Genomic DNA, 15544 nt, shown 5'->3' on the forward strand with positions numbered 1-15544 from the left:
GGGGGAGTGAGCAAACTCCACTGAACTAGTTTCAATGTATGGAATCACTTGGAAGTTTCTGGATTTTGGGCCAGTAACCGAAAGGTCGCTGGTTCGAATCCATGAGCAGACTAGGTGAAAAATCTGTCGATGTGCCCTTGAGAACGACACGTAACCCTAATAGCTCCTGTAAGTCACTCTGGATAAGAGCATCTGCTAAATTACTAAAATGTAAAAAAAAGCAAATTTAACACCTAGTGATGTCAGACAGGCCAAAATGTCTTACCACCAAAACCGTCTGAAAGCTACTCTTCCAAATAAGGCAGCAGCTACTCTTCCTGGGGTCTGGCAAAATGAAAAATATTACATCTCATAACAGATTACACAACACACTAAGTGTGTGCCCTCAGGCCCCTACTCCACAACCACATATCTACAACACAAAATCCGTATGTGTGTATAGTGCGTATGTATGTTTGTGTTGCTTCAGTCCCTGCTGTTCAATAAGGTGCATTTAACAGATTTTTTAAATCTGATTCTACTGCTTGCATCAGTCACCTAATGGGGAATAGAGTTCCATGTAGTCATGGCTCTATGTAGTACAGTGCGCCTTCCATAGTCTGTTCCGCACTTGGGGACTGTGAAGAGACATCTGGTGGCATGTCTTGTGGGGTATGCATGGGTGTCTAAGCTATGTGCTAGTCATTTAAAACAGAGAGCTCAGTGAAATCAACATGTCAATACCTCTCACAAATTCAAGTAGTGATGAAATTAAATCTCTCCTACACTGAGCCAGGAGAGATTGACATGCATATTATTAATGTTAGCTCTCTGTGTACATCCAGCCGAGGGCCAGCCGTGCTGGCCCTTGAATGTACCTCTTTGTGGCACCTGAACACATGACTGAACAGTAGTCCAACTGGGGCCTGTAGGACCTGCCTTGTTGACAGTGCTGTTAAGGTAGAGCAGCGCTTTATTATGGACAGACTTCTCCCAATTGTAGCTACTGTTGTATCAATATGTTTTGACCATGAAAGTTTACAATCCAGGGTTACTCCAAGCAGTTTAGTCACCTTAATTTGCTCAATTTCCACATGTTTTTTTTTTACAAGATTTAGTTGAGGTTTAGGGCTTAGTGAATGGTTTGTCCCAAATACAATGCTTTTAGTTTTAGAAATACTTAGGACAAATTATTCCTTGCCACCTATTCTAAAACGAACTGCAAATCCTTGTTACGTGTTGCAGTCATTTCTGTCACTGTAGTAGCTGACGTGTATAGTGTTGAGTCATCCGCATACATAGCCATACTGGCTTTACTCAAGGCCAGTGGCATGTGGTTAGTAAAGATTGAAAAAAGGGGCCTAGACAGCTGCCCTGGGGAATTCCTGATTCTACCTGGATTATGTTGGAGTGCCTTCCATTAAAGAACACACTGTGTTCTGTTAGACAGGTAACTCTTTATCCACAATAAAGCAGGGGACGTAAAGCCATAACACACGTTTTCCAGCATTAGACTATGATCTATAATGTAAAAAGCCGCACTATAGTCTAACAAAACAGCCCCCCAAATCATAATTTTCTCTCATCCAATCAGCCATTTGTGTAAGTGCTGTGCTTGTTGAATGTCTTTACATAGGCTGCGTGATCAAGGAAGACACCACAAGCCTAAAATCGTTGGCATGCAAAGAATTGCCGCATTGGAACTCTGAGTGAACCATTTTGTCACGAAAAAAATAGTGTAGTAGATACTAGAGGTCGACCGATTAATCGCAATGGCCAATTAATTAGGGCCGATTTCAAGTTTTCATAACAATCGGAAATCGGTATATATATATATTTTTACACCTTTATTTAACTAGGCAAGTCAGTTAAGAACATGTTCTTATTTTCAATGACGGCCTAGGAACGGTGGGTTAACTGCCTTGTTCAGGGGCAAAACGACAGATTTTTACCTTGTCAGCTCGGGGATTCAATCTTGCAACCTTACAGTTAACTAGTCTAACGCTCTAACCATTGCACTCCACGAGGAGCCTTCCTGTTACGCGAATGCAGTAAGAAGCCAAGGTAAGTTGCTAGCTAGCATTAAACTTATCTTATAAAAAACAATCAATCAATCATAATCACTAGTTAACTACACACGGTTGATGATATTACTAGTCTATCTAGCGTGTCCTGCGTTGCATATAATCGATGCGGTGCGCATTCGCGGAAAAAGGACTGTCGTTGCTCCAACGTGTACCTAACCATAAACATCAATGCCTTTCTTAAAATCAATACACAGAAGTATATATTTTTAAACCTGCATATTTAGCTAAAAGAAATTCAGGTTAGCAGGCAATATTAACCAGGTGAAATTGTGTAACTTCTCTTGCGTTCATTGCACGCAGAGTCAGGGTATATGCGATAATAATAAAAGTTTTCTTTTCGAGATGATAGTTTCCGGATTCGACCATATTAATGACCAAAGGCTCGTATTTCTGTGTGTTATTATGTTATAATTAAGTCTATGATTTGATAGAGCAGTCTGACTGAGCGATGGTAGGCAGCAGCAGGCTCGTAAGCATTCATTCAAACAGCACTTATGTGCGTTTTGCCAGCAGCTCTTCACTGTGCTTCAAGCATTGCGCTGTTTATGACTTCAAGCCTATCAACTCCCGAAATTAGGCTGGTGTAACCGATGTGAAATGGCTAGCTAGTTAGCGGGGTGCGCGCTAATAGCGTTTCAAACGTCACTCGCTCTGAGACTTGGAGTAGTTCCCCTTGCTCTGCATGGGTAACGCTGCTTCGAGGGTGGCTGTTGTCGATGTGTTCCTCGTTCGAGCCCAGGTAGGAGCGAGGAGAGGGACGGAAGCTATACTGTTACACTGGCAATACTAAAGTGCCTATAAGAACATCCAATAGTCAAAGGTATACGAAATACAAATCGTATAGAGAGAAGTAGTCTTATAATTTCTATAATAACTACAACCTAAAACTTCTTACCTGGGAATATTGAAGACTCATGTTAAAAGGAACCACCAGCTTTCACGTTCTGAGCAAGGAACTTAAACATTAGCTTTTTTACATGGCACATATTGCACTTTTACTTTCTTCTCCAACACTTTGTTTTAGCATTATTTAAACTAATTGAACATGTTTCATTATTTATTTGAGGCTAAATTGATTTTATTGATATATTATATTAAGTTCAAATAAGTGTTCAATCAGTATTGTTGTAATTGTCATTATTACAAATTTTTAAAATATATATAATATATATATATTATTATTATTTTTACTTTTATTATTATTATTTTTTATATTTAATTTTTTAAATCGGCCGATTAATCGGTATCGGCTTTTTTTGGTCCTCCAATAATCGGTTTGGTCCTCCAATAATCGGAAAAATCATATTCGGTCGACCTCTAGTAGATACAGCTCCTGCAGTCCTGGAACCGTTCATTAACTTCTCCAGACAAAGAGGGCTACATCGTAAAACTCATCTTGGACTAACTTTGTTAGCTTGATAGCTAGCAGCTTAGCAGCTCTGTCAAGCAGACCTCAACCTGTCAGTTAAGCGGGACTCCAGGACAAGAAATGACGGTCTTAGCTGTTAAAAGTTACCGGCGTCGCGGAATCCATGCATAAAACATTTTGGTATTTATATTTAACGAATATTGGTTGTTTTAATCAAAAATAACAAACCAGAGTGCACAGCTGAGCACTATGCTGGAAAAACAATGACGTCTCTGCGTACTCTGATAAGACGAGGCTGAATTACACACACATAACCAGTCAAAAGTTCGGACACACCTACTCAGTCAAGGGTTTTTCATTATTTTTACTATTTTCTACATTGTAGAATAATAGTGAAGACATCAAAACTATGAAATAACACATATGGAATCAGGAAGTAACCCAAAAAAAGAGTTAAACAAATCAAAATATATTTTATATTTGAGAATCTTCAAAGTAGCCTTGATGACAGCTTTGCACACTCTTGGCATTCTCTCAACCAGCTACATGAGGTAGTCACCTAGAATGCATTTCAATTAACAGGTGTGCCTTGATAAAAGTTAATTTGTGGATTTTTTCCCCCATCTTAATGCGTTTGAGCCAATCATTTGTGTTGTGACAAGGTAGGGTTAGTATATTTTGGTAAAAGACCAAGTCTATAATAATGGCAAGAACAGCTCAAATAAGCAAAGAGAAACGACAGTCCATCATTACTTTAAGACATGAAGGTCACTCAACGCAAAAAATTTCAAGAACTTTGACAGTTTCTTCAAGAGCAGTCGCAAAAACCATCAAGCGCTATGATGACACTGTCTCATGAGGATCCAGAGTTCTCTGCTGCAGAGGATAAGTTCATTAGCGTTATTTGCACCTCAGACTGCAGCCCAAATAAATGCTTCAGAGTTCATGTAAGACACATCTCAACATCAACTGTTCAGAGGACACTGTGTGAATTAGACCTTCATGGTCGATTTGCTACAAAGAAACCACTACTAAAAGGACATCAATAAAAAAGAGAGACTTGCTTCAGCCAAGAAACACAAGCAATGGACATTAGACCGGTGGAAATCTGTCCTTTGGTCTGATGAGTCCAAATTTGAGATTTTCTGTTCCAACCAAGTGTCTTTGTGAGATGCAGAGTAGGTGAACGGATGATCTCCGCATGTGTGGTTCCCACCATGAAGCATGGAGGAGGTGTGATGGTGCTTAACCAGCATGGCTTTCACAGCATTCTGCAGCGATACGCCAACCCTTTTGGTTTGCGCTTAGTGGGGCTATCATTTGTTTTTCAACAGGACAATGACCCAACACCTCCAGGCTATGTAAGGGCTATTTGACCAAGAAGGAGAGTGATGGAGTGCTGCATCAGATGACCTGGCCTCCACAATCAACCCGACCTCAACCGAATTGAGATGGTTTGGGATGAGTTAGACCGAAGAGTGAAGGAAAAGCAGCAAACAAGTGCTCAGCATAACTCCTTCAAGACTGTTGGAAAAGCATTCCGCATGAAGCTGGTTGAGAGAATGCCAAGAGTGTGCCAAGCTGTCATCAAGGCAAAGGGTGGCTACTTTGAAGAATCTAAAATCTAAAATATATTTTGATTTGTTTAACACTTTTGGTTACTATGATTCCACATGTTATTTCATAGTTGTGATGTCTTCACTATTATTATACAATGTAGAAAATAGTACAAATAAAGAAAAAGCCTTGAATGAGTAGATGTGTCCAATCTTTCGACTGGTACTGTGAAACAGGATAATCAATTTGACCTCACTGGGACTTAAACGCAAGGCAAGGCATTACTCCCACGTTACAGAACATTTAACCTTTCCACTGCTTTTCTGTATTTAATTATTAGCCAGGTTCCTAAGCAGCTAAAACACGTATATCCACTAAAACGGGGGTCAAAAACAGCGCCCAAATGGATTAGGTGTAGTAACCATCTACATGCAGGTAAAATGTGTTAATGTGAAAACAGTGTAGGCCTACAAGGGTGGTCTAATTAAGCAATAAGGCTTGAGGAGGTGTGGTATATGGCCAATATACCACAGCTAAGGGCTGTTCATAAGCACGACACAACGTGGAGTGCCTGGAGGCTATGCTTGATTTTTAATCAAATTAAACTAAATGGGGGAGGAACCATTCATTTTTTTAAACGTTTATATATACACGAGAATCACCGGCACAAAAGGCGCATCTCTCCTTCCATGGGCACTGGGAGTTATTGCTGGATAGGCTGTGCTTCCTCTTCTTCTGTGGATTTTATTAGCCGGTTAGCAACCAACTTTAAGGTGCATTACCGCCAGAGACCAGAGACCAGAGACAGTGAATGTCTAAATCCTACCCAATATTCTCATCTCTCTAAGGAAACAAAATACATAACTAAATACTACATCCCCTGAAAAATTCCCCAACAGTTCATTTACGCTTGGCTCTTCAACCCCATACTCCCCAAATCTAATAACAATCAATCCCTTTCTCAAACATATTTCTGGCACTGAAATAGAACATGTTCCACTGTCTCCATCTCCTCCTGACAATCACACCTCCCAGTCTGATGCTTCCCCACCACTTTCAATGTACTATTTAGCCTTGTGTCCCAGTCTCAGCCTTGGGACTACACTTTCCTCCCTTCTCCCTCGGCCTGAGGACCTCCCTGCCCCCACCTTTTCCTGGATCTTATTCTGGTGTCTTCCACAACTCTTGCCACTTATTTTTAACCACTGTTCTTATTAATCCCTTGGCTTCTGCTTTACTGATTGACAATTCCATTTCAACATTTGAATGTTTAAGAGCCTGCTTGGCAATAATATCCACTTCCTCATACCCCTCTACTCCCACGTGAGCTGGTACCCAGAGGAACATCACAAATACCCCCATCTCCTGTTCACCCTATACAAACACTGCAAAACCTCATACAGTACATCCTGTCTGCTCCGAGACATGAATTTAAGCTCATCAGTGCTGCACAGGAGTCAGGGAAGATGACTACCCTGTTTGGCCTCACCTCCTCCACCCACTCCACAGCCAAGAGTATTGCCAACAGCTCCATTGTGTAAACAATGATCCGTTGCTCTTTTCGTCATTGCCAACATAAACTCATGAACACTAAAAGCTGCTCCTATACTCCCTGTTTTATGGTTCTTTGATCCATCTGTGTATATATTCAAGAATTTCCCTCCCATACAACCCCAACTCTCTCACCATGCAATTGCCAATCCACCCAAAGCATGTATTCAGATTTTGTTCATGTTCCCAGCACTTTTTTGTAGGCTGTGTAACCTTACGTCCTTGTAGATTTGCCAATATGTCATGGCTAGCTGTTGTCTTCTTAAACGGCATCTCTCCCAACTCTACCTGCATCGCTGCCACCGGGGAGGTCCTGAGTGATCCACAACATATTCTTAGGGCTTGGGCCTGGATAACATCTAGCTTTTTTAAAGATTTCTGAGCGGCTAATCCATATGCTATACTTCCATAATCCATGGATGACCTTAACAGCGCTATATATAATTTTCAATTACATTCTATCTGCCCCCCACTCCATTCCGGAGAAGCAACGCATCACATTCAATATTTTATTTCCTTTGACAACTACTCTGTTAATATACTCTGCCCATATCATTTGAGCGTCAAACCAGACCCCCAGGAACCTAAACCCTCCCACTATCTCCAGATTCCTTCCATATAACTTCAAGTATATTTCCTACCCAACCTTCCTTCTAGAAAAAAACTGAAAACTTGAATCCCCACCTGAGGGACCACTGCTCAACTTCCCTAATTTCTTCTTGAACTCATCTGGCTGTATGAGTAATATTTCTCCCTCTCTTCCACAGTGCTCCATCATCCGCAAACAATGACCTCCCAATATCATGTCTCACTTGAGAGAATATATTGTCAACTATAAAGGGAGAACAACAAAGGACTAATGACACTTTCCTGAGGGGTACCATTATCCACCTCAAAGCTTTCTGACAGAGCTCCCCAACCTCACTTGTATTGATTGCCCGAAAAGAAAATCCTTTATCCAGTTAAAAACCCTTCCTCCAACCCCCATGTTATCCAGCTTGATAAGTAGGTCTTCCTTCCACATCATATCATAAGCCTTCTCTACATCAAAGAAAACAGCTACCACCACCTCCTTATTTGCTTGTTTCTTCCGTATGACTGACTCAAGGCACAGTACAGGATCCATCGTTCCCCTGCCTTTCCTGAACCCACTTTGATCTGGTGACATTAGTCCTCTACTCTACAGAAAGTAAGTCAGCCTTTCCGTTATCATAACTTTACATATGTGAAATGTCAACACTATCAGCCTATGGCTTGAAAGAGTAGTAGGGTCTTTCCCAGGTTTCAGTATTGGCACCACTACCGCCTGCTTCCAACTTCCAGGCAGCTTCCCTTCCTGCCACACCTTATTGTAAAGGCCCAATACTTTCTGCATTGTTTTGTCACTGAGATGAGCTATCATGATGTAACACATATCATCCTTCCCAGGAGATGTTAACCCAACTTTAGCTAATGCACTCTTAATCTCAGCCAACGTAAAAGGGCCATTCATTGTACCCCCACCATCTCGCTCTGATCCAGGACCCTGGATGTTCTCCTCTTACCCTCTCTCTCTCCCACGCTGCCCCTCTTCTGTCAGATTATTTGAGCTGTGCACCTTCACAAATGCCTGGGCTAACATCTGACTTCTCCATATCTCTCACTGCAACAAACTCCTAATTTTTCAGCACAGGAAGCTCCCAATATCTTCTGATCCCACTCATCCTCTTAATCATCCCCTATACCTCTCCCACAGGAGTGGTCCTGCCTATGTTTCCACAGAACCGGCACCAATACTCCCTCTTAGCTGTCCTAACGATCCTCCTTACTACTGCTTGTGCTTGTTTATACTGAATAAGGTGCTGGTAATTATGGGACCTTTTCAACATTCTGAAAGCACTGTTCCTACTCTTCACTGCTTCTCTACACTCCACCAGGGTACTGCATTACTCTCTCTCCCCTGTACCCATAGGAATCACCTGCATTGCGGCCCCTACTATTGTGTGCTTCTGCTCTCAAAATCCATGCCATTATCAACTACATTACCGTTGAGACGTTTTTATATAACGCCACATTAGATCGGCATGAAATTGTCACTTTTGCCCTTGTTTTTAAGGACACACCTCAAATATTGTCACCCCTCCCACCTCAGCAGAAGTGAGCTGATGTTAGATAGGTAAATTGGCGAACCTTGCATTAGGGCTGGAAAATGCCAAAGTGACAGTTTTTAGATGACAACATTTCAAACAAACTTGCGCTTGACACTTGCCCTAGGTCTCAAGGACTGTGTGTGTGTCTATAGCTGTTTGATAAAGCATATGCAGTGTGTGCAAGCATCCATTATGGTTCTGAGCCATTGTATGGAGGCAAAATGGCTCCATGTGACTTGATATGATGTAGGCTACTCTGACAGGCAAGGCGGCAGATATCTCTAAGTCTAACATATTCACCACACAACTTTGTCAACAAAACTACAGTTTAAGAGCATATGAATGTTGAAAATTGTAGCCTAAACAATGTTGTAGTTCTGTAAATTAGTGCACGAGACTTATTGAGACTAGCTTGAGGGGAGAGAGAGCACAACATAATCAGGCCTAGAAGAGTTGCTGTTTGACCTATATAGGCCTATTGCATAACTGTCACACCTCAGCACTCAGCCTGCCCATAACACACAGACAAGGAACATCTTTATGAAATGATCGAACAGTGAATTTTTTCTAATATACAGATGATGAAAAACCATACAGTGTCAAAACAATTCAAATACAGGCCATGCTATCATTATTTTCTCTAGTCCTTAAAAACTGTATTTTGTTTTGGTGATTTCAAATCAAATCGTATTGGTCACATACACGTGTTTAGCAGATGTTATTGCGGGTGTAGCGAAATGCTTGTGCTTATAGTTCCGATAGTGCAGCAATATCTAACAAGTAATACCAAAACATTTCTCAACAAATACCTAATACACACAGATTTAAGTCAAGGAATGGAATTAAGAATAATAAATATATGGACGAGCAATGTCAGAGCGGCATAGACTACGATACAGTAGAATAGTATAGAATACAGTATATACATATGATATGAGTAATGCAAGATATGTAAACATTATTAAAGTGGCATTATTAAAAGTGACTAATGTTCCATTTATTAAAGTGGCCAATGATTTCAAGTCTGTATGTAGGCAGCAGCCTCTGTGCTAGTGATGGCTATTTAACAGTCTGATGGCCTTGAGATAGAAGCTGTTTTTCAGTCTGTGTGTGTATATTCACAGCTATTAGGGGCTTAAACGTGGAAAACTTTGCCTCATATTTAGGCCTAATTTAATAATATATTTCCCTAAATACATGTTTTAAAAAAGTATTATCAACAAATAGCCTATAGTATAGGGCAATGTAGGCCACTAGTGAGTGCACTATGGTTGCACAACCACTAGGCTCTCTCTTTACCACAGTCATCAGGCATACAATAACGATTGAAAAAGTTGTTTTTCTGCAATATAAATGTTACACTCGTTATTGGACTGTTTGTTAACGGTAACTGAAACGAAGTAGGCCACCTTCAATTAACACTTCAATAATGGCAGTGATATAATCACACAATTTACTGCAAGTAACAAACACAAAATGCAACCCAAAACTGTTGTATTTTCTACATTTGTAGCAATCAAAGACAAAAAGTAGCCATACCATTTTGGCTACGGCCATGGCCTAAATATCAGGCTATTGTTTTTGGTATAGCCTTTCGTTGCAAAGATTAATAACATAGGCCTATATGTAGGCCCATCAAATTAAAAGTATAACTTTTAGCTTATCAACCACATGCATATCTTCCTACTTGCTGCAGCGTATCTTTAGAAGAATTACCCCAAATCATAAGCCTACATCATTTTTTATCGCTTAGTCTGAATTGTAGCAGATTTCGAACCTAACGTTGACAATAGAGGCCTGTAGGCTACTATGGAATAACATAGCATAACATAGCCCGACCCACGGTAGACTATAGCGCACTATGCTAAGCTATTCAAGGAAACATGTACTATTAGACGTGTGTTCTTGCTACAGTTGCCGACAGTATTCATAAACCTCGACGGCGATACATAGTAGCTACCTAGCTACCTAATTCGCCTACATTGTCAACAGGAATACCGTAGTGTAAGATTGCTCGACTGATCTACTGACCTAGTTTTGGATAGGGCGCAGAGGAGCTTTGGCCAATCATTGAGACGTTTGCATAGTTCCCCATACCCCTCTGCGGCCACTTTAGAACGAGCATTCACTTGCGAGTCGACACAGGCCGAAAAAATAACACCAGTAGAAGCTAACAGATATAGTGGGTGTCCTATAATGTGATTTACCTGTCTGTTCCCCTGTCGCTCTGTCACCGCCGCCAGCCGCTGCATTCCTTGCCGACATGGCTGGAGCCGGTACGCCGGGGCCCAAGACTCCAATGCATGTGGATAAGGCGGTAGTATTGGATAGGGAGGAGGGGGGCAGATTGTGTTGTATAATTGACTGATTTATTCTTCCAAGGGTGGAGCGATCGGGGACACAAAAACGCGAAAGGAAAGTACACGGTGTAACCGGGACACAACGTAACCTACAAATCCGTGAACATGCGGAAGTGGAGACACAGCGTCCATCCACCGTCTGGCCAAAGATGGTTTAGTATGGTAGGCATCACTGCACTCAAATCACCCATTAAAAAAGCACGGCTCTTCACGGATTTTCTTGCTAAACCGGGGTGAGAGAGGGCATAGAGAGATAGTAATGGCGCCTTTTTATAGGCGATAACTCTGCCATGGTTCGTTGGACCAAGTCTATGAGACAAATTAATGGCGTTTTGTAGTTTTGGGGGGAATAATCACCGAAACTAATGATTGTGGTAAACACAGGCTTAGGCGATACGTTTTGTTCTTTGACCATCTTTATGAGCCAATGTCGCTTTTTGTGAAATTTTAAGAATGTATGTAATAATACAAAAGGCTTCATAAAGGTCATGTTAACTGACGGTATGTCATAGAACAAAACGTATATACTATCCTAAACCTGTGTTAACCTCAGACCTTATTTTCGGCGTTTATTCCAAAACCCTATTCTTTTGGGATGGCTGAACGAACCATAGGCGAGCTCTATAGTGAATATTACGAAATTAAGGTCACGTGATCATGAGCTAAATTTCAAAATAAAAGTTTCCCTGAATTTAACTTAATTTACATGAAATGTTTCTGATTTAAAATCCCCAAATCATAGTTTAAAGTGACTTAAGCATACATTTATTGAAGGAAAAAAATGACATTATTGAAATAAATAAACAAAGATTGCCCTTCATAGGTTCCTGCCTTCTGAGTTGCTTTTCTTAGTCACTGTGCTTCTGCATATACATTGCTTGCTCTTTTGTTTTTTGGCTGAGTATCTGTAAAGCACTGTAAAGAGCTTTATAAAATAAATGTGATTGATTGATTAGTCTACACATGTTTGCTTCTGTACCATTTAAACTAAAGAAGGTATATCACTCTACAGCTATTTGCTACTGTACTGTCAGTTCTATATACAGTGGATTCGGAAAGTATTTAGACCCCTTGAATTTTTCAAAATTTTGTTACGTTACAGCCTTATTCTAAAACTGATTAAATTGTTTTCCCCCTCATCAATCTACACACAATACCCCATAATGACAAAGCAAAAACAGGTTTTTAGAATGTTTTGCAAATATCTAAAAATAAAAAACTGACATATCACAGAATTATTCTGACCCTTTACTCAGTACTTTATTGAATCACCTTTGGCAGTGATTACAGCCTTGAGTCTTCTGGGGTATGATGCTACAAGCTTGCACATCTGTATTTGGGGAGTTTCTCCCATTCTTCTCTGCAGATCCTCTCAAGCTCTGTCAGATTGGATGGGGAGCGTCGCTGCACAGCTATTTTCAGGTCTCTCCAGAGATGTTCGATCAGGTTCAAGTCCGGGCTCTGGCTGGGCCATTCAATGACATTCAGAGACTTGTCCTGAAGCCACTCCTGCATTGTCTTGGCTGTGTGCTCTTGGAAGGTGAACATTCGCCCCAGTCTGAGGTCCTGAGCGCTCTGGAGCAGGTGTTCATCAAGGATCTCTCTGTACTTTGCTCCGTCTATCTTTCCCTCGATCCTGACTAGTCTCCCAGTACCTGCCGCTGAAAAACATCCACACAGCAGGATGCTGCCACCAACATGCTTCACCGTAGGGATGGTGCCATGTTTCCTCCAGATGTGACGTTTGGCATTCAGGCCAAAAAGTTCAATCTTGGTTTATCAAATAAAACTTTATTTGCCACATGCGCCAAATACAACAAGTGTAGACTTTACCATGAAATGCTTACTTACAAGCCCTTAACCAACAGTGTAGTTCAAGAGGAAGAAAATATTTACCAAGTAGGCTAAAATAAAAAGTAACACAATAAGAATAACAATAATGAGGCTATATACAGGGGTACGAGTCAGTGTGCAGGGGTACGAGCTTGTTGAGGTATTCTGTACATGTAGGTGGGGGCGAAGTGACTATCTAGAAGAAAAAGAAACGCACACCTATTTAGGCGAGATGCTGGCTAGCGGAGTAGAAAACTTGAAAATAAAGGAGAGCCGCACACTCTAGGAGCTCAGATGCAAAAATATTTCATTTACCAACGTTTCGACAGGCAAGCTGTCTTCATCAGGGTACAATCACAGACACTGCGGGATGACTCGTTTATATATAGTGTCAAGACACACAGGTGTCTGTAATCATGGCCAAGAGTGGCCTAATATCATTGGGCGAAGTGACTATCCATAGGTAACAAACAAACAGCAAGGGGGGTGAATGTAAATTGTCCGGTGGCAATTGTTCAGCAGTCTAATGGCTTTGGGGTAGAAGCTGTTGAGGAGCCTTTTGGTCCTAGACTTGGCGCTCTGGTAGCGCTTGCTGTGAGGTAGCAGAGAAATTAGTCTGGAGTCTCTGAGAATTTTATGGGCTCCTCTGACACTGCCTATTATATAGGTCCTGGATGGCAGGAAGCTTGGCCCCTGTGATGTACTGGGCCATTCGCCCTACCCTGGGGCCCATGCCAAATCTTTTCTGTCTCCTGAGGGGGAAAAGGTTTTGTCGTGCCCTCTTCACGACTGTCTTGGTATGTTTGGACCATGATAGTTCGTTGGTGATGTGGACACCAAGGAACTTGAAATTCGCTCCACTACAGCCCCGTCAATGTCAATGGGGGCCTGTTCGGCCCGCCTTTTCCTGTAGTCCACGATCAGCTCCTTTGTCTTGCTCACATTGAGGGAGAGGTTGTTGTTCTGGCACCACCCTGCCAGTTCTCTGACCTCCTCCCTATAGGCCGTCTCATCGTTGTTGGTGATCAGGCCTAGCACAGTTGTGTTGTCAGCAAACTTAATGATGGTGTTGGAGTCGTGTTTGGCCACGCAGTCGTGGGTGAACAAGGAATACAGGAGGGGACTGAGTACACACCCCTGAGGGGCCCCAGTGTTAAGGATCAGCGTGGCAGACGTATTGTTGCCTACTCTTACCACCTGGGGGCGGCCCGTCAGGATGTCCAGGATCCAGTTGCAGAGGGAGGTGTTTAGTCCCAGAGTCCTTAGCTTAGTGATGAGCTTTGTGGGCACTATGGTGTTGAACGCTGAGCTGTAGTCGATGAACAGCATTCTCACATAGGTGTTCCTTTTGTCCAGGTGAGAAAGGGCAGTGTGGAGTGCGATTGAGATTGCGTCATCTGTGGATCTGTTGGGTCGGTATGCGAATTGGAGTGGGTCTAGGGTGTCCGGGAGGATGCTGTTGATGTGAGCCATGACCAGCCTTTCAAAGCACTTCATAGCTACCGACGTGAGTGCCACGGGGCAGTAATCATTTGGGCAGGTTACCTTCGCTTCCTTGGGCACAGGGACTATGGTGGTCTGCTTGGAACATGTAGATATTACAGACTCGGTCAGGTAGAGGTTGAAAATGTCAGTGAAGACACTTGACAGTTGGTCCGCGCATGCTTTGAGTACACGTCCTGGTAATCCGTCTGGGCCAGCGGCTTTGTGAATGTTGACCTGTTTAAAGGTTTTGTTTGCCTTGGCTACTGAGAGCGTTAACACACAGACCAGAGAATCTTGTTTCTCATTGTCTGAGAGACTTTAGTTGCCTTTTGGAAACTCCAAGTGGGCTGTCATGTGTCTTTTACTGAGGAATGGCTTCCATCTGGCCACTCTACCATAAAGGCCTTACTAGTGGAGTACTGCAGAGATGGTTGTCCTTCTGGAAGGTTCTCCCATCTCCACAGAGGAACTCTGGAGCTCTGTCAGAGTGACCATCAGGTTCTTGGTCACCTCCCTGACCAAGATCCTTCTTCCCTGATTACACAGTTTGGCTGGGCGGCCAGCTCTAGGAAGAGTCTTGATGGTTCCAAACTTCTACCATTTAAGGATGATGGAGACCACTGTGTTCTCGGGGGGCTTCAATGCTGGTACCCTTCCCCAGATCTGTGCCTCGACACAATCCTGTCTCGGAGCTCTACGGACAATTCCTTCGACCTCATGGCTTGGTTTTTGCTCTGACATGCACTGTCAGCTGTGGGACCTTAAAAAGACAGGTGTGTTTCTTCCCAAATTATGTCCAATCAATTGAATTGTCCACAGGTGGACTCCAATCAAGTTGTAGAAACATCTCAAGGATGATCAATGGAAACAGGATGTACCTGAGCTCAATTTCGAGTCTCATAGCAAAGGGTCTGAATACTTATGTAAATAGGTGTTTCTGTTTTTTTATTTGTAATACATTTTCAAAAATGTCAAATAATCTGTCATTATGGAGTGCTGTGTGAAGAGGAAGGAAAAAATGTATTTAATCCATTTTAGAATAAGGCTGTAAGGTAACAAAATGGAAAAAGTCAAGGGGTCTGAATACTTTCCGAATGCAGTGTAAGTTGTCTCCAATAAAGGGGGTGATTTGGAAACCTCAGAGACTGTTGTAATAGTATCTGTGTCATATCATGAAGATTTGAATCATTAGGG

At 42.0% G+C, this 15544-nt stretch overlaps 1 protein-coding gene across 1 annotated transcript in view; it reads right to left on the reverse strand.

Annotated features, from left to right (window-relative positions):
* Positions 1-12268, reverse strand: part of bmal2 (basic helix-loop-helix ARNT like 2) — a 34646-nt gene extending 22378 nt beyond the window's left edge. The window contains exon 1 of the mRNA XM_071415468.1: positions 10880-12268. Within this exon, the coding sequence (XP_071271569.1) occupies positions 10880-10937 (58 nt within the window). The 5' untranslated portion in view covers positions 10938-12268. The remainder of the gene's footprint in view (positions 1-10879) is intronic.
* Between the last annotated feature and the right edge of the window lie 3276 nt (positions 12269-15544).

This window comes from Salvelinus alpinus, chromosome 9 (assembly GCF_045679555.1).
Source record: "Salvelinus alpinus chromosome 9, SLU_Salpinus.1, whole genome shotgun sequence".
Classification (NCBI taxonomy): Eukaryota; Metazoa; Chordata; class Actinopteri; order Salmoniformes; family Salmonidae; genus Salvelinus; species Salvelinus alpinus.